This window comes from Schistocerca nitens, unplaced genomic scaffold (genome assembly GCF_023898315.1).
Source record: "Schistocerca nitens isolate TAMUIC-IGC-003100 unplaced genomic scaffold, iqSchNite1.1 HiC_scaffold_376, whole genome shotgun sequence".
In the NCBI taxonomy this organism is placed as follows: Eukaryota; Metazoa; Arthropoda; class Insecta; order Orthoptera; family Acrididae; genus Schistocerca; species Schistocerca nitens.
In genome coordinates, this window is record NW_026045910.1 from 1029970 (window position 1) to 1053280 (window position 23311).

At 42.8% G+C, this 23311-nt stretch overlaps 1 protein-coding gene across 1 annotated transcript in view; it reads left to right on the plus strand.

The window, feature by feature from the left end:
* LOC126229606 (huntingtin-like) overlaps positions 1–23311 on the plus strand; it is a 549560-nt gene that overhangs the window by 128763 nt on the left and 397486 nt on the right. Inside the window, exon 12 of the mRNA XM_049942347.1 lies at positions 15843–15998. Coding sequence (XP_049798304.1) covers positions 15843–15998 — 156 coding nt within the window. The remainder of the gene's footprint in view (positions 1–15842; positions 15999–23311) is intronic.

Sequence of the window (23311 nt, forward strand, 5' to 3'; positions counted from 1 at the left end):
TTTATCCTCATGGTCTCTTCGCAAGATATACGTAGGAGGGAGCAATATACTGCTTGACTCTTCGGTGAAGGTATGTTCTCGAAAGTTTAACAAAAGGCCGTACCGAGCTACTGAGCATCTCTCCTGCAGAGTCTTCCACTGGAGTTTATCTATCATCTCCGTAACGCTTTCACGATTATTAAATGATCCTGTAACGAAGTGCGCTGCTCTCCGTTGGATCTTCTCTATCTCTTCTATCAATCCTATCTGGTACGGATCCCACACTGTTGAGCAGTATTCAAGCAGTGGGCGAACAAGCGTACTGTAACCTACTTCCTTTGTTTTCGTATTGCATTTCCTTAGGATTCTTTCAATGAATCTCAGTCGGGCATCCGCTTTACCGACAATCAACTTTATATGATCATTCCATTTTAAATCACTCCTAATGCGTACTCCCAAATAATTTATGGAATTAACTGCTTCCAGTTGCTGACCTGCTATTTTGTAGCTAAATGATAAGGGAACTATCTTTCTATGTATTCGCAGCACATTACACTTGTCTACATTGAGACTCAATTGCCACTCCCTGCACCATGCGTCTATTCGCTGCAGATCCTCCTGCATTTCAGTACAATTTTCCATTGTTACAACCTCTCGATACACCACAGCATCATCTGCAAAAAGCCTCAGTGAACTTCCGATGTCATCCACAAGGTCATTTATGTATATTGTGAATAGCAACGGTCCTATGACACTCCCCTGCGGCACACCTGAAATCACTCTTACTTCGGAAGACTTCTCTCCATTGAGAATGACATGCTGCGTTCTGTTATCTAGGAACTCTTCAATCCAATCACACAATTGGTCTGATAGTCCATATGCTCTTACTTTGTTCATTAAACGACTGTGGTGAACTGTATCGAACGCCTTGCGGAAGTCAAGAAACACGGCATCTACCTGTGAACCCGTGTCTATGGCTCTCTGAGTCTCATGGACGAATAGCGCGAGCTGGGTTTCACACGACCGTCTTTTTCGAAACCCATGCTGATTCCTACAGAGTAGATTTCTAGTCTCCAGGAAAATCATTATACTCGAACATAATACGTGTTCCAAAATTCTACAACTGATCGACGTTAGAGATATAGGTCTATAGTTCTGCACATCTGTTCGACGTCCCTTCTTGAAAACGGGGATGACCTGTGCCCTTTTCCAATCCTTTGGAACGCTACGCTTTTCTAGAGACCTACGGTACACCGCTGCAAGTAGAGGGGCAAGTTCCTTCGCGTACTCTTTTGAGCGATTTTAATTGTTTCTCTATTCCTCTGTCGTCTATTTCAATATCTACCATTTTGTCATCTGTACGACAATCTAGAGAAGGAACTACAGTGCAGTCTTCCTCTGTGAAACAGCTTTGGAAAAAGACATTTAGTATTTCGGCCTTTAGTCTGTCATCCTCTATTTCAGTACCATTTTGGTCACAGAGTGTCTGGACATTTTGTTTTCTAGCCACCTACCGCTTTGACATAAGACCAAAATATCTTAGGATTTTCTGCCAAGTCAGTACATAGAACTTTACTTTCGAATTCATTGAACGCCTCTCGCATAGCCCTCCTCACACTACATTTCGCTTCGCGTAATTTTTGTTTGTCTGCAAGGCTTTGGCTATGTTTATGTTTGCTGTGAAGTTCCCTTTGCTTCCGCAGCAGTTTCCTAACTCAGTTGTTGTACCACGGTGGCTCTTTTCCGTCTCTTACGATCTTGCTTGGCACATACTCATCTAACGCATATTGTACGATGGTTTTGAACTTTGTCCACTGATCCTCAACACTATCTGTACTTGAGACTAAACTTTTGTGTTGAGCCATCAGGTACTCTGTAATCTGCCTTTTGTCACTTTTGCCAAACAGAAAAATCTTCCTACCTTTTTTAATATTTCTATTTACGGCTGAAATCATCGATGCAGTAACCGCTTTATGATCGCTGATTCCCTGTTCTGCGTTAACTGTTTCAAATAGTTCGGGTCTGTTTGTCACCAGAAGGTCTAATATGTTATCGCCACGAGTCGGTTCTCTGTTTAACTGCTCAAGGTAGTTTTCAGATAAAGCACTTTAAAAAATTTCACTGGATTCTTTGTGCCTGCCACCCGTTATGAATGTTTGAGTCTCCCAGTCTATATCTGGCAAATTAAAATCTCCACCCAGAACTATAACATGGTGCGGAAATCTACTCGAAATATTATCCAAATTATCCTTCAGGTGCTCAGCCACAACAGCTGCTGAGCCAGGGGGCCTATAGAGACATCCAATTACCATGTCTGGGCCTGCTTTAACCGTGACCTTCACCCAAATTATTTCACATTTCGGATCTCCGTCAATTTCCTTTGATACTATTGCACTTCTTATCGCTATAAACACGCCTCCCCCTTCACTGTGCAGCCTGTCTCTGCGGTATACATTCCAATCTGAGTTTAGGATTTCATTATTGTTTACGTCTGGTTTCAGCCAACTTTCTGTCCCTAGTACTATGTGGGCGTTGTGACCGTTTATTAATGAGAGCAGTTCTGGGACCTTTCTATAGACGCTCCTGCAGTTTACTATTAGCACATTAATATTGTTATTCCCTGTTACATTTTGCCTACTCCTACCTTGCCACGTCTCAGGAGGTGTCTTGTCGGGCCTAGGGAGGGAATTCTCTAACCTAAAAAACCCCACATGTGCACTCCACACGTTCTCCGCTACCCTTGTAGCCGCTTCCGGCCTGTAGTGCACGCCTGACCTATTCAGGGGGACCCTCCTACATTTCTCCACCCGATAGCGGAGGTCGAGAAATTTGCACCCCAGATCTCCGCAGAATCGTCTGAGCCCCTGGTTTAAGCCTTCCACTCGGCTCCAAACCAGAGGACTGTGATCGGTTCTTGGATCGATACTACAAATAGTTAGGTCTGATTCCACCCCGCGAGCGAGGCTTTCCGCCTTCATCAATTCCGCCAACCGCCTGTATGAACTGAGGATGACCTCTGAACCCAGACGGCAGGAATCATTGGTGCTGACATGAGCAACAATTTGCAGTCGGGTGCACCCAGTGCTCTCTATTGCCGCCGGCAGGGCCTCCTCCACATCTCAGATGAGACCCCCCGGGAAGCAGACAGAGTGAACACTGGCCTTCTTCCCCGACCTTTCCGCTATTTCCCTAAGGGGCTCCATCACCCGCCTAACGTTGGAGCTCCCAATAACTAATAAACCCCTCCCCCCGTGTGCCTGCTCGGACCTTGCTGAAGAAGCGGCCACATGTCCACTCACAGGCAGAGCGGGCGATGCCACACGGCCAGCCTCCACAGTGACCCTCCGCCTCGTGCGCCGTGAATGCCACTGAACCCGCCACTCCCCTTGGGGAGAGGGTGGCCCAACCGCGCCCGGTACCCGCGAAGATGTCTCGACAGCAGGGACAGTGGGTGCAGCATGTAACACCTGGGGTGTACCATGCGACGCACCAGACTCCCCTACACTCCGAGGCAGCAGCCTGAAAACGGCTGACTGCGGCCATCAACACGTTCAGCTGTTCACGAACAGTGGCCCGCTCCTCCTGCGTCCGTACACAGCAGTCACACATCCTTTCCATCCTAAGAAATCAATTTACTGTAGAGAGTTAATCAACTTTTAACTGGACTGCTAATTCACTAAAGGCGGCTGACTAAACTGACTAAACTGTGGTTGCTAGCCACTTCTTATTGAAAACAAACATTAGCACTACTGGCACTATGGCTGACTAAAGGGACTCTCTCTGACTGTATTCAAAACAAACACGAAATCTATGGAACACTATTACTAAGCACTCGACAATTAATGCTACCTAAAAGCAAAAACACACGGAAGAAGAAGTTACAAGTAAGAAAAATACAGTTAATACTTGAATTAACGAAGCTCGCTGCACAGCAGATGTGAAGCGGATGGCAGTTACGACTTCCCCTAATTCATACTGAGCCGTCCGAAGAAATGAAAGCTCGAACACATGACAGGTCACACTCTTGTGGGAGGGGCAAGCTGTGCACTATCTTGATGTTGAGTTTCTCGGTGAGGATCAGGTCTGTGCTGGCAGTGAGCAGTACAATCACACGATTATCAAACACCGTAATTGACACATCGTCGACGCGGTCTGGTGGTACGTTTCAGCACAAAACGAAGGACGGGACATCCGCATCTCAAGTACCTGAAATATCTTCAAAACCTGTGAATGGGGATGATGATGATGATGACATGCCTGAGGAACCTGCAAACTATGGTGGTGACTCGTTGGACGGAGAAAACCCAACTGTAGGTTGAATGGACTCGTTAGCGGGTTCGTCAAAAGAACATGTGCTCGGGCAGTCCAACTGGGACGGCAGAGGGGTGTCGGAGTCTGCGAGGGGCAGGCTTGAGCTTGTGTAGAGAAACAGTTTGGGGGCGATGTTTTATCATAATGTCGAACAGATGATGACTAACTGAAAACCTCAGCTGCTGACAGGTATTGTTGATATACCTCGATGTGGACAGCTGAAAATGTGTGCCCCAACCGGGACTTGAACCCGGGATCTCCTGCTTACATGGCAGATGCTCTATCCATCTGAGCCACCGAGGACACAGATGAATAGCGCGACTGCAGGGACTTATCCCTTGCACGCTTCCCGTGAGACTCACATTCCCAACTGTCCACAATTCTACAAATGTAATGTACCTTATAGACATTTGCCCATTCACTCATTACTCGCGCACGCTTTGGCGATTCCCGTAAGAGTTTGGGCAACCTGTGCGCATTTGCACAGACAAAGGTCAATGGCTGGGTAGCCTTTAACTATATACACGAAGACGGAAACTTGTTCTCGAAAGAACAGTTACTGTTGATGACCGTGCCGCTTTTCCCTGGAATAAATGATGACTAACTGAAAACCTCAGCTGCTGACAGGTATTGTTGATATACCTTGATGTGGACAGCCTTTGATGTAGCGTGCATCTGTAGTAAATTGAGAGACCAGGTCGGAGTGGCGAAAGCATTGCGGGGGGGGGGCAAGATCCTTTGGCGGGCTGCAGAAGGCGTCTGCCAGTGGTTTGTCATCAGTAGGAATGAAGAAAGGACGGCCCTCAATGTCAGTGAAGAAATGTTTGACGGCCTCGTACACCGCCAGAAGCTCTCTATCAAAAGCGGAATATTTCTTCTGTGCTGTAGACTGTTTTTTGTAGAAGAAATGAAGTGGTGGAACTGTGTTGCCTTTTCTCTGTTGTAATACTGCTCTGACCGCGATGTCGCTGGCATCCTTAGTGATGAACAAATCTGCAGACGGATCAGGGTGGCCAAGTATGACTGCGTGAGCTAAAGCTGTTTTAAGAGCCCTGAAAGCCTATAGCAGGGGTTCAGTCCAACAGACTGGTTTAACGCCCGAAGTTTGTTTGCCGGAGAGCGAGTCTGTCAGCGGGGCCTGCACGGCAGCGGCAGAAGGTAGATGACAGCGGTAGTAATTTATAGTACCTAGGAAATGTCTAAGTTCTTTATACGTAGCTTGGGGTGGCAATGACGTGATAGCCTGCACGCGGGATTTGGGAGGCTGTATTCCATCTGCGGAGATAGTGTAACCCAGAAATGTCACAGAAGACTGACGCAGTTGGAATTTTTCTTTGTTGACCTCGACACCGTTGGATGCCAAAGTCTGGCGGACCTGGGATAAATTATCTTTGTGGTCTTCAGTTGATTTGCTGAAAATGATTATGTCATCCAGGTATGCGAAGCAGAACTCGAATCGTTGTAAGATTGAGTCAATGAAACGTTGTCACGTTTGTGCCGCATTCTTTAAGCCGAGTGGCGTGAAGTTGTACTTGAACAAACCAAGCGGCGTGATGATCAGTCTTTGGAATGTCTTCCGGCGCTATGGAAATCTGGTGATAAGCACATTTGCAGTCAGTCACACTGAAGATTGTCGTACCCGATAACATGTGAGTGAAATTGTTTATGTTTGGCATTGGGTAATTATCCATGACAGTGCGAGCATTTAAACGCCTGTAGTCACCAAACATTCAAAAAGAACCGTCGTGTTTGGTGACGAGGTGAGTTGGTGAAGACCAATTGCTGTCCGATGGCTGTAGGATGCCTGCCTCCAGAAGTTCGTTAATTTGCTGCCAGGTCGCGCACAACTTAATGGGGTTGAGGCGTCTAACCTTTTGTCTAATAGGAGGGCTGGCAGGTTATTATCTTGTGTGTCGTTCCGTCAGTGACGGAAGAGACTGAGAACTGCACAAGAGGCTTAGTAAAGTTCTGACATGGAGTTTTGAGACGAGTGGGGCGTGATGAGGCGTAGCCATTAGTGTGAGTGGAAAAAGGCAGCATGAAAGTCACATGCCTATTATGCGAATGCGGCATTCGCATGTTTGTAGAGGTCGGCTGCGCACGCAGCACTGAGCGGAGTGGGGCGCGCAGCGACTGTCTGTTGTTTACTTTGCCTTGGGCAACCGGCGCGGGCGAGAGAGGTGCTGGTTTTGCGTGAGGGACAGCGACGGCCGCCAAGCTGCTTGGCTGGCGTGTGGGAGAGGGGGAATGTTTATCGACAAGTGGGGCGGCTGCCTGCGTAGTGGGCATGGGCGTGCTGCGTGAGCGACTGTTATTAGAGACACTGTTTGGAACACAAGGCACTACACGTAGTGGGTGCTTGGGTGGTGCGATGGTTACTGAACGCTAATCATCACATGCACTGAATGTTTTTGTACTAACCTGATAAGTGTTTGAACTGATGCTTGGCGATGAAGTTCGATCCGGTGAAGGAACTGCAGATTGCAGTTTCAACAGCGAGGTGTGGGCTGCAGCGAGCTCATTGTAAGAGTGAGCAATGCATTGTTTCAGCTCGTTGTTCTCCCGGCGGAAGTGCACCACTGAGTCGTATTCTGAAAGTAGGTTAGTGATGCAGGTCACAATCTTGCCCGCGAGGGCGGAACACTCGAGAACTAAATGCCATGTTGCGGCAGAAACGGAACGAGGAGAATGGATGCCGGAGCACGGTACCTGAGTGTTAGATGGGTGGTGTAACACTGAACACTTGACTACATTCGGGGAGAGCTTGTAATGGGACAAAAAATCCATACCGAGAATTGGTTCATTGATGTCGGCGATGTAGAAGGTCCACAGGAAACACGGAGAAGGGGATAGGTGCACCATCACTTTCACATAACCAACAGTTTGTAACATTGATGCGTTGACAGCTCGTAGGATAGACTTCATTGGTGAAAGGTCGGTAGGAGCCAACGATCGAGGTATGATAGACACGTCAGCAGCAATATCAATTAAGTAGACAAACTGCGATGAAATGTCTGTCACGGATAAACGACCGCTTGGCCGAGGGGACGAGTGGACGGAGTGCAATGTTAGGGGATGCCTGTGAAATTCTCTGCAGGACTCGGTGTCACTTAGTTCCTGCGGTCAGCGTTTGGGTGTTGGCAAGGTAACCTGCACTTCTTGGCCTCAGCCCCAAAAATCTTGTTTTACCAACAGTACGGATGAGCCGGATGTGGCGGTGGCGGTGACTGTGATAGGGGGGGAGGCTTATCCTTGTTGATCTGTTCTGGGACGCAAACCGGGACGTATGGAGCGTGGGTGATATTTGAGTCTTGGAAAGAGGAGAAAGCGAATGAGTACTGCCTGGCGGCGTAGAAGGCGTGGAAGCGGAATGGCCCCTGCCCCTGCCTGCAGACGGCCGGTAAACAGGAGGTGTAGTGTCACACAGCGATAGGGGATGAACTGGGTGTTTCTGGCGCAGGAGCGCATACATCTGATCTGCGATGCATAGGCGAGAACCGATATACTCAAAAGAGTGTTGCAGTAGATGTATCTGTAGGTCGGTAGGGTGATGTCTGGCATCGTGTGTTCACTCCCAAGTAACCTGAGGCGGCGCCAAAGTTGTGATGGAGTGCGGTCCCCAGGTGCTCCTTGTACAGAATCTTGATTATCAATTCCTGTAGCAAGCAGGCATGTCAGTCCAATATCGTCTTCTTGGCGAACTCGTACTTCGGTGGCGGTGGAGGTGAAAGCAGTAGATCACAAATTAAAGCCGAGTTGTCGTGAAGGTGTGTGACCAAACATAGGAACTTGGAGTTGTCATCAGTCACTTTATGCATCTTGAAGAGGTGCTCCACCAGTGTGAACCATGAAACTGGATTGTCCTCGTATAGGAGAGGTAGCTTGGGTAGGCAGCTTGCAGGTGGAGATGATGACTGCTTTGGCATGTCTTGGAAGGCTTGCAGTCCTGCTGCACAAGATTTCATGCTGGAATCCAGCATCACTGGAGCGGAAATGTTACTAGCACACACGTTTGGAACAATGGCTGGTTGTAATGTCTCTGAAGATGCCCGAAAACACAACGTGGCAGGCACGGTCGGTACTGTGGGAGCGAACGGGCGAGTGGCGTGTAATGAGGGCCCATAAACTGGACCAGATCGAGACCCCCCATGGGTGAGGGGGTTGGGGGATAGGGGGGGCGGGTGGCCTGGAGCACAGTAGCCATGCACCGTTCGTGGTAGGACCATAAAACACTGGTGAAACCTGTTGGCGGTTGCACTGTCGTAGTACAACATTGCTGGGTGAAGAGGCTATGTTGAGTGTACTCGTACCCAAGTGGTCGCGAAACTGGGCCGCCGATCTGGTGGTTTGTTCTGGCGAACTGGATGCATAAAATGTCTGTTACTGTTTTGTGAGGAAGGCGAGGCTGGCATAGCTTGGTAATAGTTGACTGCTTGTGCGTTTTGCACAAATGGTGGCATTGCACCCGGCACTACTGTAACTGGCGTCACGACGTGTAGAGGATCAAAGCACGTGTGCGAATTTCGGTCCCTTTGAACTTCATATGACCAATCGATCGTCACACTATTTAGTAGATCTTCCACTTCACTTTTCACTTGTTGCTGTGCGTAATCCGGCGAAACAAAATCTGAGTCCATTGTTTGAGGTAACTGCGTAACACTCGGTCATTGTGGAGTTGCTAAAGTTTAGGTTATCCTCGTCGAAGATCATAGATCATTGTCCGTTAGCTGCGAAATAACTGACAGCGGGGCCTGGTTGTAAGAGCTGGGCCTCCAAATCTCCGTAAAGAATGTTTTGTGGTGTAGCCATGGCGTCATACGTGAAACCTGTTGATTCTATACGACTGGCACGGAAGTCGCTGAAGACATAGATCTTTTTTTCTGGTGTCACCAGTATGGGATTCTGGGTACGGATCATAATATACGTTATAAACAGTTCCCAAGTTTCCTATATACACATATATTTTACCATAAAGACTGATACACACAAACACTGCATCAAGTAAAAAGGCAGACTTAATTAAACATAGTGGCTCGTAAGAGCAGTTAATGTTCCAAAGGTTGTAATTTGTGTGGTTAATGTGACCTATCGATGCTACACCGTCATGAGTGTCTACAGAAAGTGGTTGAAGGGTGGTGAAAACACAAGTAGGTGACAAGGTCTTGGACATCCCTGGTTCATCAGAGAACATGGAAGTAGGAGCTTCCACACTCTTTAAAATGGAATAGGTGGTGATCTGTGGCAGATTTCACAAAAGAGAACACTGCTGGTCAGGTAATAGTGCTTCAGAGCACTCAGTGTTAAACATGGGGCTACACAACAGATGAGGCCAGTGTCTTCTTACATTGATCCAACATCATTGCCAATTATAATTGCAGTAGAGGCAGGATCATGAAGATTGCACTGTGGATCAGTGTTACTTGAAACGTACACCATACCCTGGATACTGGTTGGTGGACACAGTAGCATGCAGTGGGGACTGTTCACCTTGGCTACTGAGTTACGTGTGACAAGAGCTGAAGGCACCTTACCAGCTGTGGACTGTGTAAACATTATTGTGGATCACCTGCATCCCTTCATGTGGGATACCTTGCCTGATGGCAGTGCTTTTTCCAGCAAGATAACTGTCTATATCACAAGGCCAGAATAACGCTACAGTGGCTTGAGAAGCATATGGCCATTATATTCACCTGATGTGAACATGGTGAAACACAACTAGGGCACTATTGGCCACCACAGGCTCATAATTACTTTCCAAAGGTGGAATGCAGAAGCTCATAAAGTTTTGTCTTATCATTGTAAATAATTGTTTGTTGTTGTGGTCTTCAGTCCTGAGACTGGTATGATGCAGCTCTCCATGCTACTCTATCCTGTGCAAGCTTCTTCATCTCCCAGTACGTACTGCAACCTACATCCTCCTGAATCTGCTTAGTGTATTCATCTCTTGGTCTCCCTCTACGATTTTTACCCTCCACGCTGCCCTCCAATACTGAACTGGTGATCCCTTGATGCCTTGGAACATGTCCTACCAACCGACTGCTCTTCTGGTCAAGTTGTGCCACAAACTCCTTTTCTCTCCAATCCTATTCAATACCTCCTCATTATTTATGTGATCTACCCATCTAATCTTCAGCATTCTTCTGTAGCACCACATTTCCTTGCCATTGTCAGTCTACATTTTATGTCCTTTCTACTTCGCCCATCATCAGTTATTTTGCTCCCCAAATAGCAAAACTCCTTTAATACTTTTAAGTATCTCATTTCCTAATCTATTTCCCTCAGCATCACCCAACTTAATTCGACTACATTCCATTATCCTCATTTTGCTTTTGTTGATGTTCATCTTATATCCTCCTTTAAAGACACTGTCCATTCCGTTCAACTGCTCTTCCAAGTCCTTTTCTGTCTCTGACAGAATTACGATGTCATCGGCGAACCTCAAAGTTTTTTTTTCTTCTCGATGGATTTTAATACCTACTCTGAATTTTTCTTTTATTTCCTTTACTGCTTGCTCAATATACAGATTGAATAACATCGGAGACAGGCTACAACCCTGTCTCACTCCCTTCCCAACCGCTGCTTCCCTTTCATGCCCCTCGACTCGTATAACTGCCATCTGGTTTCTGTACAAATTGTAAATAGCCTTTCGCTCCCTGTATTTTATCCTGCCACCTTCAGAATTTGAAAGAGAGTATTCCAGTCAACATTGTCAAAAGCTTTCTCTAAGTCTACAAATCTATAAACATAGGTTTGCCTTTTCTTAAACTAGCTTCTAAGATAAGTCGTAGGGTCAGTATTGCCTCACGTGTTCCAACATTTCTACGGAATCCAAACTGATCTTCCCCGTGGTCGGCTTCTACCAGTTTTTCCATTAGTCTGTAAAGAATTCGCGTTAGTATTTTGCAGCCATGACTTATTAAACTGATAGTTCGGTAATTTTCACATCTGTCAATGCCTGCTGTCTTTGAGATTGGAATTATTATATTCTTCTTGAAGTCTGAGGTTATTTCGCCTGTCTCATACATTTTGCTTACCAGATGGTAGAGTTTTGTCAGGACTGGTTCTTCCAAGGCTATCAGTAGTACTAATGGAATGTTGTCTACTCCCGGGGCCTTGTTTCGACTTAGGGCTTTCAGTGCTCTATCAAACTCTTCACACAGTATCATATCTCCCATTTTGTCTTCATCTACATCCTCTTCCCTTTCTATAACATTGCCTTCAAGTAAATCGCCCTTGTATAGACCCTCTATATACTCCTTCCACCTTTCTGCTTTCCCTTCTTTGCTTAGAACTGGGTTTCCATCTGAGCTCTTGATATTCATACAAGTGGTTATCTTTTCTCCAAAGGTCTCTTTAATTTTCTTGTATGCAGTATCTATCTTACCCCTAGTGAGATAAGCCTCTACATCCTTACATTTGTCCTCTAGCCACGCCTGCTTAACCATTTTGCACTTCCTGTCGCTCTCATTTTTGAGACGTTTGTATTCCTTTTTGCCTGCTTCATTTACTGCATTTTTATATTTTCTCTTTTCAACAATAAAGTTCAATATTTCTTCTGTCACCCAAGGATTTCTTCTAGTCCTCATCTTTTTACCTACTTGATCCTCTGCTGCCTTCACTACTTCATCCTTCAAAGCTACCCATTCTTCTTCTACTGTATTTCTTTCCCCAATTTTTGTCAATTGTCCCTTTATTCTCTCCCTGAAACTTTGTACAACCTCTGGTTTAGTCAGTTTATCCAGGTCCCATCTCCTTACATTCCCGCCTTTTTGCAGTTTCTTCAGTTTTAATCTACAGTTCATAACCAGTAGATTGTGGTCAGAGTCCACATCTGCCCCTGGAAATGTCTTGCAATTTAAAACCTGGTTCCTAAATCTCTGTCTTTCTATTATATAATCTATCTGAAACCTGTCAGTATCTCCAGGCTTCTTCCATTTATACAACCTTCTTTTATGATTATTGCACCATGATTAATTTTGCTCTGTGCAAAATTCTACCAGGCGGCTTCCTCTTTTATTTCTTACCCCCAATCCATATTCACCTACTAAATTTTCTTCTCTTCCTTTTCCTATTGTCGAGTTCCAGTCGCCCATGACTATTAAATTTTCATCTCCCTTCACTATCTGAATAATTTCTTTTATCTCATCATACATTTCATGAATTTCTTCATCATCTGCAGAGCTAGTTGGCATATAAACTTGTACTACTGTAGTAGGTGTGGGCTTCGTGTGAATCTTGGCCACAATAATGCGTTCACTATGCTGTTTGTAGTAGCTTACCTGCACTCCTATTTTTTTATTCATTTTTAAACCTATTCCTGCATTACCGCTATTTGATTATGTATTTATAACCCTGTATTCACCTGACCAAAAGTCTTGTTCCTGCTGCCACCGAACTTCGCTAATTCCCACTATATCTAACTTTAACCTATCCATTTCCCTTTTTACAGTTTCTAACCTACCTGCCCGATTAAGGGATCTGACATTCCACGCTCCGATCCATAGAACGCCAGTTTTCTTTCTACTGATAACGACATCCTCTTGAGTAGTTCACGCCCAGAGGTCCGAATGGGGGACTATTTTATCTCTGGAATATTTTACCCAAGAGGACGCCATCATCATGTAACCATACAGTAAAGCCGCATGCTCTCGAGAAAAATTACGGCGGTAGTTTCCCCTTGCTTTCAGCTGTTGGCAGTACCAGCACAGCAAGGCCGTTTTGGTTAGTGTTACAAGGCCAGATCAGTCAGTCATCCAGACTGTTGCCCCTGCAACTACTGAAAAGGCTGCTGCTCTTCTTCAGGACTCACACATTTGTCTGGCCTCTCAACAGATACCCCTCCATTGTGGTTGCACCTACGGTACGGCTATCTGTATCGCTGAGGCACGCAAGCCTCCCCACCAACAGCAATGTCTATGGTTCATGGGGGGAGTAAATAATTATGTATTCTTAATTTTTGCTACAGTCATGCATGACAGATAGTGACACATCACAAGCTCCACATCCATTCCAACCATTGCCTTGATCATTCTCCAGTACCATTTTCCTTGTGGAAAAAATGATCATGTTGGCATCCGGCACACAACCTAACAAAAAAATGACCCATATGTGTATTCAATAGATTCCAGTATTCTGTGGTAATAGACCAGCACACTTACACTGTTGCATGAAACATCGGTTTATAGGAATTTTGACTATAGTATTTTGGTCTTTTATATCAAGAGTCATAGATAAATGTGAAAACGTTTGTGAGATTTTACATATAATGGATGTGATGACTGTCAGGATCTAAGCAAAAATTTCTTGGCCTGGCAGTGAAAAACAAGCAATAGTTAACACACAAAAAATGCATTTACATTTCCACATTGCCTGCTTAATGGTCAGGGTGATTAGTCCAGTGTTGTCCCCTTGATCAGATTTTCAGTTTGGGAAAGTCTTCAAAATACCCATCACAGCTACCGTATCATCATCAAAGGCTCAGATGATGGTAGCACTTTCAGAGTCCTCGGCTAGGAACCAAGTTGTGGCCCTCCACATGTGCACTGGTGACAGTTGCTGCTGCTACCAGGCATTGGTGTGGCTGGTAGCCAAACCAGATTTGCTAGCTATGTGGGTCCTTCATTATGTTGCAGCTTGGCTTGTGTCATAAATTTTTGTTTTCCTCTATATCTAATGGCAGCAAGTAAGGGACTCCAGACTTTACTTAGTTGAAATCCCCAGACCCTATCAACAAGATTATCTGCCATGCAGATTTGTAAGAGCTCCTTTATCACACATTCCTTACTGAACAAAACTGAGACAATATTGTTGTTACCTTGATCATGTTGAGCATTACAGCTGACAATGCTGTTAATGAAAATCACCTCAACTGTATTTTTACACATCTTTGTAGCCTAATAAATGTCTAATAATACAGCTGAGTTGGTTTTCATTAATCATTAACATTATAGTTGTTATCTTCTCTTGTACATTGTGTGGATTTATGTGCTGAGAAAATGCCCTGTATTTCACATTTATTTGATTGGCCTATGCATGTGTGATGACAATGTTCATCACGCTGATCTTGTACCATGCAATATTTTTCAACATTACACGGCATTCCACATTGATTGGAATCTCTCTCTACCTGGTGGGTAGTATGCCATATTGTTTTTATGCCCTATTCCACAGTATTTGTTGATTGTTTACACATAATGTTTATATGCTTTTTTTGTGTGCCCTGATCTCTCTTATCTTAGTCTCATAAGCCCTATGTGAGATGTATGATGGTGGCAGGTTAATGGTTGCACATGTTTGTGCATAACTAGATTTAAAAAATCAGTGTCATTTGACTAAGGCAATTGGAATCCTTTATAACCCTCAAATTTCTAGGAATGTGTTTCCAAAGCAGGTCGGACGCTCATACAAATCTAACCTATGGGAAGGCAATGCCAGAATCAGATTTATTGGAAGAACTGTAAGTAAATGTAAATCATACCTGAAATAAGCTGCTAACAAATCCCTGATTCAATCAGTTTTTGACTCTTTGTTTGATAGGCTGCAACTCTTACCAAGTTAGAGTAACACGCGAGAGGGTGGGGCAGGGGGAGGGGGGAGAGAATGAATAAAAAGAACGGTTGACAGTTGCGTACTTGGTCATAGCTTTGTGTAGACAGTATGAGAGTGTCACAGAAATACTCAACAAACTATAGTGGAAGATGCTACGTGAAAAGTGCACACTAGAGAGCTTTTTTCACAAAATTCGAGTGCCCACTTTCCATACCAAATAAAGAAACACTTTACTTCCTCCAGCATAGATCTCATGTAATCGCCACTAAAGTTAATTCTGATAAAGAGAGATGTCCACCGCCTTTTTTTCCCATATCGTCCTTGTATGGAACGGGTAGGGGATAAAATGATTTTGATATGCTATGTACTCCCCACCACACACCAGACAGCTGCTTGCAGTGTGCAGATGTATATTTGCAAGTGAGCAAGTGAGGGGCTATGTATTATTGAGTTTTACGAAAAGTCTACTCATAGTGTCTATGAGATACCTGTAGTAATGAGTGCATCGTGTTTGTTGGAGGTGGAAGTCAGACATGGATTATCATTCAGATTCAAAACTCTTGTATATGTATCAAACATAATATAATTGTGACTCTAACTTAGGATAATTTCATCAGTTTTAAAATAACTATGTTTCTCTTTTGTTTTACAACTTGTCAGCTGAACCCACCCCATAAGATATCCTAACCAACAATGCCACACAACATTTACATTTTAAAAATTTCAGTTGGTTGTAATATTTGCCAATAATTATAAATAATATTATTTAAAATAAAAGAAAGCTAGAAAAGAGAAATTGATTTTGGAGCTATTAAAATGTAAAGTCTGCTGCACTCAACACGATTAGCAGGCTTCCGACCTGATTGCAAGCAGCTACACTACTTTGCTTGTCTCGGAGGGCGTTAGCGAGAAAAAATTGTTTATAGCAGTCTTAGTTCTTTCTATATTTTCATCAGCTCTGTAGATTTAAAGATGTAGGTTGAAATGATATGTATGTGTTTCAGGGGCTACAGGATGAATCTTCAATTTGTTGTCGTCACACTTTGACTGCCATTGGCCATTGTCTGAACCCTCTTCTGGAAAGTGTTAACAGCGTCGATTCTTTTCCAATACTGAATGCACTTCCTATAGTTGTGAGGAATCCCTACTGGCTAGTGAAGGTAAGTGATTGTTCTTATTTATGAATAGGTAATGTGTTTCTGATACATCACAGTAACTGATAAGAGCTGCACGTTGGCTGCAGAACAGTGTGCTCTTAAAATGGGATATAATTAACACAAACTGTAGGTGTTCCAACTTTTTCCTCTTGTTAGATTTTTGTTCGATGGGCTGGAATGCTTACCAAGTTAGAGTAATAGGTGAGAGGGAGGGAGGGAGAGTAAGAAGTACAGTTGTGCACTTGATCATAGCTTTGTTTAGACAGTATGAAAGTGTCACAGAAATACTCAACAAACAACTTTAGTGAGGAGGAAGCATGACTAGCCACAAGTTCTCCCATATGTTGGCAAATATGATCAAAGTTAGGCAAAATTCTAAAAATGTATTATGTTAAAGTAATTTTCTGGCCCCCTGAAAATACCTCTGCTCCTCTCAGCTTGATAATGGATGATCTGTGTTTGCAGAAATCTGAAATCTGTGGAATACCATGTCAATGGGGCAAAGCCTACACTGGCTAGATCAAAAATACAGCACATCAAAAGTATGTGGAATGTTTGTGTCTTAATTGTCTTGCAACCTAGTGGTTAGCTGTAGCTGGAATGCATATCCCTACAGGATGTTTTGTAAATTATAGTGGTATGAAAATCGTGCCTCTGATGAGATTCTCCTGAGATTCAGTTATTAAGTAATTTGTGGAAATACATTTATTGCAAGAATTTATTAATTAAAAGGATAGCTTTCAGCTGAATATGGTAATTTATACAAAAAGACTAAGTGGCATGTCCAGTGACAATTAGTCTTATCAGTTTGACTACTGAGCTTTAATTATGTGGGCATGCAATTTGCAGAGGGCATGCCCACAATTTTGTAGCTGTCCTTTACAAACTGTGCACAAGTTCTTCGTATTCTCTTGCTCGCTATGTGCAAACTATTGATCGTACAGAAAAAAATGAACAAATTCTTTTTGTAGGAAATTGAACGTAATTAAATTTGTTACTGGTATATCTTTTCACTAGAAGCAGTAGTTTTTGAGTTGTTCAAGAAAAACCTAATAAAAAGTGACCTTCAAAAGCACCCCAACTCCCACACTCATCCCCCACTGGTCAGGATTTTTAGTTTGTTGTTCATGGCACTCCCTTCCTACCACTGTAAAAATTTTTGTGACTCTACTAATTGTTTCCCACATTCAACCTTTTTTTTTTTTGTCTGGCCTTATTATGTTGTCAACTTATTTGAGCATTTAGAAATTGTGAAATTGATGTTTATGTAAATTTTAACTAGCAATTTTGTGAATTTTAACACCATAAAAAACAATTACATTGTTGTATTCATCATGTCTTCTACCTATGAAACAACTGTGCTTGTAAGAGTTAAGTTTGGATTGAGCTGTCAGTTTAACCATAATATTTACAAACATCATTTATCGTTTGTTATCCTCATGGACATGTTTAAAATAATAACATTAATGAAGTAGTCAACTATGCTGATAGTGTAATAGCCTGATCAATAGAAAGGAAAAAAGTTCAGATATCAGGACTAATTCTTGTAGGCAGAAATTTTTGTGTGGTGGGTGGGGGTAGTGTCACGAACACAAGAAATCCTGACTGGTGAGGGATGAGTGTGGGTTGGAGGTGTGCTTAAAGGTCACTTTTGTATGTTTTTCTTGATTAACTCGAAAACTGTTGCCTCCAGTGACATTTTATTATATTAAATTTCCTACAAAAAGGTCTGACCATTTTTACTGTAGGACTAATAGTTTGTGTGTAGTGAGTGGAGAGTAAGAGAATATGAAAATCTTGTGTGTGGTATACAAATGCCAGCTATAACATTGCAGGCTGCTTAAAAAGACAGAATAACAATGATGGGGGTAGCTGAATTGCCCTTTATAGTGGGACCTTATGTTGTCAGCTGTGATAGTTTGTGAAGAAATCATCTTTTTTGGCATGCTAAATGTTCATTGCCTGCACACTAATGATTTCGAGTTTTTGATATTCAGCATTCTTTTTAGCATTTGTGGTGCACATAAAAACTTTAGGTACTTTCCTGTTTTATTGACTAAAAGAGTACCTGGAGTCCAGAATGAAATTTTCCCTTTGCAGCAAAGTGTGACTGTGATGTGAAACTTCCTGGCAGATTAAAACCGTCTGCCAGACCGAGGCTTGAGCTCGGGACCTTTGCCTTTCATGGGCAAGTGCTCTACTAACTGAGCTACCCAAGCATGACTTATGATCCGTCCCCACAGCTTTACTTCCACCAGTACCTCATCTCCTATCTTCCAAACTTTATAGGAGCCCTGCAAGGTTCGCAGGACAACTTCTGCAAAGGTTTGGAAGGTAGGAGATGTAGTATTGGTAGAAGTAAAGCAGTGAGAACTGGTCGTAAGCTCTGCCTGGGTAGCTCAGTTGGTAGAGCACTTGCCCACTAAAGGCAAAGGTTCCGAGCTCAAGCCTCGGTCCAGCAGACAGTTTTAACCTGCCAGAAGTTTCGTATCAGTGCACACTCTGTTGCAAAGGGAAAATTTCATTCTGGACTCCAGGTACTCTTAATCAAGGAAACAGGAAATTACCTAAAGTTTTTATGTGCACCACAAATGTTAAAAAATTGCTGAATATAAAAAAAAAACAAAAAAAAACAACTGAAAATCAGTAGCACTTAACCATTGGAAATTTAGAAGACCCCGGGGGAAAGATTCCAGGATGGATGTAGGTGTTTGAGTCGAGACAGGATTTCTGGAATGGTGGTCACTGTAGCATAGCTTGTATGGGTATGTATGTGGCAGTTCATAACCAAAGAGTTGGAGACTTTATTAGCAAGTAGGATTATGATGATGGGATCAGTTTGTAGGTGGTGTATGCCAATTAATCCTGTGGATGTGGGATCAGTTTAGAAAATTGAGGGCTTAAGAAATGATGGTGAGGCAAGGTTCGATGTTAGGAAATTCTAGAAATTTAATCAGATGATTTGGGGCCAATGGAGGTAGACTACAGGAACCCGGAACAGTAAATTGAGTGAGACAGGGACGACAGTGGCCGTGTGTGTGTGTGTGTGTGTGTGTGTGTGTGATTTATTTTGTTTATGTCTGATGTAGTCCAATACCTAAATAATATCTAACAGTCTCTTGTCAGTGTGCCTGTCTGCCATTCAACACCTCCTCTATGTGGTGAGCAGTTCCTCACATTTTATGAAATATGAACATAGTCTTTTGTGACCAGTGACAGTTTCAATATAATTTTTCTTGGTGTGCGACAGCATCATGATGTTATACAACTACTGATGTTTGGGGGCTATTGCAGGTAACTTCATCAGGATGCACATAACAGTAGCTAAAGTGTCGGTCATGTGTGGGAACACACCCAGAAGAATCGGATTGAAATACTTTATCATGTTTAAGATTCAGATATCAGTGTTTTGTAGCAGAATTTTTATTATTTTATTTTGTTTATTTATTTATCAAAACCGCTCTGATTAGGACCCTTATATTGGACCGGGGTTTTGCACATAAAGCACTTTTTTTTACCTCATAGTTACCTAAGAAATATCAATTTTAATATGAGAGTATTGAATTGATTTGAGTGGTTATAAAGGCAACATGAGTAAAAAATACTGACTAGGAACCAATCAAGTTAATACTGGCAATAGTACAACTACTCCTCCCACTGCTGCTGCCAGTGCCAGTGAAGATGATGATGATGATGATGATGATGATAATAATAATAATAATAATAATAATAATAATAATTGCAGATATAAAAGAAATTTATGGGTGTACAAAATAGATGTTTACTTATATAGTGAGTTCTGGGGAAAGGAAATTTAAGGCAACTGCACCAGTGAAGAGTACTGGGAAATGTGGAAGAGGTGATCAGAAAGAAGAATGTTCAGGGGCAATGAGTGTATACAGGGACAATGGTGTTCACTATTATTGGTTCAGTAGATATGTCCCTAACTGCTTTCTGAGGCTGGAGATGTTATTCAGTTTTCTAATATAGTGCAGGAGATTATTGCAGAGTCAGGTTCCTACTACTGAGGAGGACTTTGAGAAAGTGGCTGAACAAAGGAGTGGGACAGAAAGGATTTTGCTCTAATGGGAATGTGTGTCTGCCATGTTGTTCAAACAAGAACATTGAGGTCAAGGAGAGATATGAGGGATGAGGGACAGTGTATGTCAATAAGGCAGTAGAGAAGACAGAGGGTATGAAAATCTCTATGCTTGTCTGCACACAGCCAGGATAACGTGTGTGTACGATGGTGAAATGTGATCGTAGAGTCGAACATCACCTATATATCAAACACAAACATTCGTAACTAGTCCCAGGTGCCATGAATTTTCCTGGGAAAGACTGTTCAGGATAACATTGCTGTAATCAATAATTGGAAGTATAAGTATTTGTACAAGATTCTTTTGCAGGTCAAGAGGGAAGAGCATTTTATATTTTTGTAGGGTGTGGAGAAAGTCTGATGCTTTCTTGCATGTTATAGTTCGGTGCTGAGTCCAAGTTAGATTTTCATCTATTAATACTCTAAGACTCGTTGCTGAAGGAGCTAAGCTCGTGTTTGCCCCATTTAGCATTAAAGATGGTCAGAATTCCTGATGTTTTGGGCTAATGAGTGTAGAATGAGCAACTGGTACCACTTTGCTTATGGATGGGTTGAGCTTAAACCCTATATTCTGTGATCATTTTTGTAGTGCACACAGCTCAGTATTGAGATTCGCAGTAGCTGTCATAGGGTTTATTAGTTTTGCAACTGGAGGTCATCAGTGTATGTGTTGTATCTACAGTAGGAACAAACTGATGATTCATAATAGGTGTGTAGTGGAAAACGTATAAGACATAATGCTGTACCCTGGGGAATACCTGATACTGCTGTCCTCCATTGTGACTTTATGGTATAGGACATGATGCCTTGCTGTTGAGATGTCAGGTATGAGTGAAACCATTGCACTGCACCTAGTGAGAAATTTAGGCTGCCAAATTTGGCAAATTCAATGTGGAAGTCAGTGGTCTCAAAGGCTTTGCTGAAGTCTAAGAAGTACATGATAGTCGCCTATTGTGCAATCATGGCAAGCTTCAGGTCATCTATTTCCTTTATTAAGGCAGATGTGCTGTGATGCTTATGGAAACCTGGTTGGTGTTTGTCTAGTAGGTTTTTGTAGTTAGGTAGTTTGTTAACTGGTCATGGACTATACATTCTAAGGCCTTGGACAGTGTAGGAAGAATGCAAATGAGTCAGTAATCAGAGGGTGCTGTGGTAACATCCCTTTGAGGTAGTGGCTTATTAGCCACTGTTTCCATGCATCGGGGAAAACACTTGCGGTTAACAGGTGGTTGAAGAGATCTTTTATAGTGCGTCAGCGATAAACTTTGTCATTTGACTGAGGCGTCTTTGTGTCTAGCAGATGTTAATCTGATAGACATGACAGTTTTTTGAGTGGTATTGCAAGTGACATGCTTTAGGTAGAATTTTTCATAACTGCAGTCATTTACCCTTATCATGTAGACAAAGTGTGTCCGTTTCATTTGCAGTTCAGTTATGATGTAGGTAATGTGAAGTACCAGTTTAGTTCTTTGGCTGGGGCAGTGGGATCAGCTACGGTTTTAATTTTGTCCATACCAAAACCATGCAGGTTGTTTCATAAGACAGCTGGTGTATTTTTATTGTGGTTATTGTATGGGCATGTCAAGCTTAGTGTTTCTCACAGCTTGGCTGTCAGCCAAGGTTCAGGTTTCCTGCTTACTTTTCTGGTCTTTAGGGGAGCGTATTTCTCATATAGTTGAATAAGTTTGTTAGTAAATCCATGGAGTTTTTCTGTTTGTTTCCAAGAAGGGAATAGATGATGTCCTGCAAACACTTTCTTGCACCTCAGTTGCAACTTCAGAATAATTAATGTGTTTGAAGTCTTGGTTTGTAGTCAGTTGTGGTTTCTTTCTGGGGCATCATGAATATTATGTCATGGGCAGCCATGCCAGGTACAGATATTTGAGAATTAAAAACTACTCTGTTTGGGGATTTCTTTGCAAATGTGTGTAGGAGAATGTTACTACTGTTTGTGTGATGGTAAGAGCAGGTTGAAGTAGTGCCACATTTGAAGAAGAAAGCATCAGCTTTAAATTTGACAATGGAAGGACTACTGCATAGAAAATTTATGTTAGTGTCACCAGCTGTAATTACTTGATTGTATGTCGATTTGAGACTTGAAAGAACAGGTTCGAAGCAAGCAAACCTGCCTACTTCAGGAGGTTTACAGAGGACACACATCAGACACTTTCTGTTAAGGAATTTGATCTCTATGAAAGTATATTCCAGTTGTTTGTCTTCACTATTGTTGGATGTGTGTAGCACAGTAGGTGATCAACTAGAACCTATACATGACCCAACTTACCCATTTAGTCTGTTACGTCTGTCAATTCATAGAAAGATTTAGACAGGTTGGTTTGCTGAACGAGTGGGAAGACTCAGTTCGCGCCAGGTCTCCAACAGAAGTATTACACGGTTGTCTACATCTTGAAATATATGACAGATGAGCTGGCAGAGATTTGACATTTGGATGCGCTACGTGGAGCTTAGTGCATTCAGGTGCAAACATGCAAGGGTGCTGCTGCTGATGGACACTTGTGACCCTGGGTCATTGCTTATGAGGGAACAGAACATAAGGAAATACTCTAAGGTGGGGAGCGCAGGTGTCAGGAAGTGAAAGCTGTAGGTGCCTTGAGGGAGGAGGGAGGTTTTATGACCAAGGTCAGCAGAGTTTGCAGCATTTGTTGAACAGCCAAGTGGTGACAGGAAAAGCAGTTTGCTAGACGGAGACAGAATAATCTGTGCATGTCATTATTGAAAGCAAGATAAACAAATTATAAACAGAGTGTACTATTAATGCCCTAGTGATGTTTTACAACAATATGGTAATAAGCTGCTAAATAAAAATGAAAATAAGACGAAGTGGGTACAATAATTGACACAGTCAATAAGTAACGGTGAAAAGCAGGAATTAGTATGAAGTAAAACAAAATAATTCACACATTAGTTAACTTATGGTGAACTACAATCTACAGTAATGCTATAATCACACAAATCAGTGGCAGCAAGAGCTGATATGTTATTAGCTCCTAAAGAACTGACTTTTGAGTTCATTTGCATTGCAATCTCGTCTTTTTCCATCTTCAGTCTTCACCATTATCCTGTTATCATTTTCCCATGTGTTTTGTTGTCCAAATCTCGAAATGGTTTTGTTCAAAATGTGTAGTCTTTTGGAGGTGGGGTCCTCTTGTATTGTCAGACCTGACTTTGTGAGTTTCTTCTTCACTGTGAAGACTTA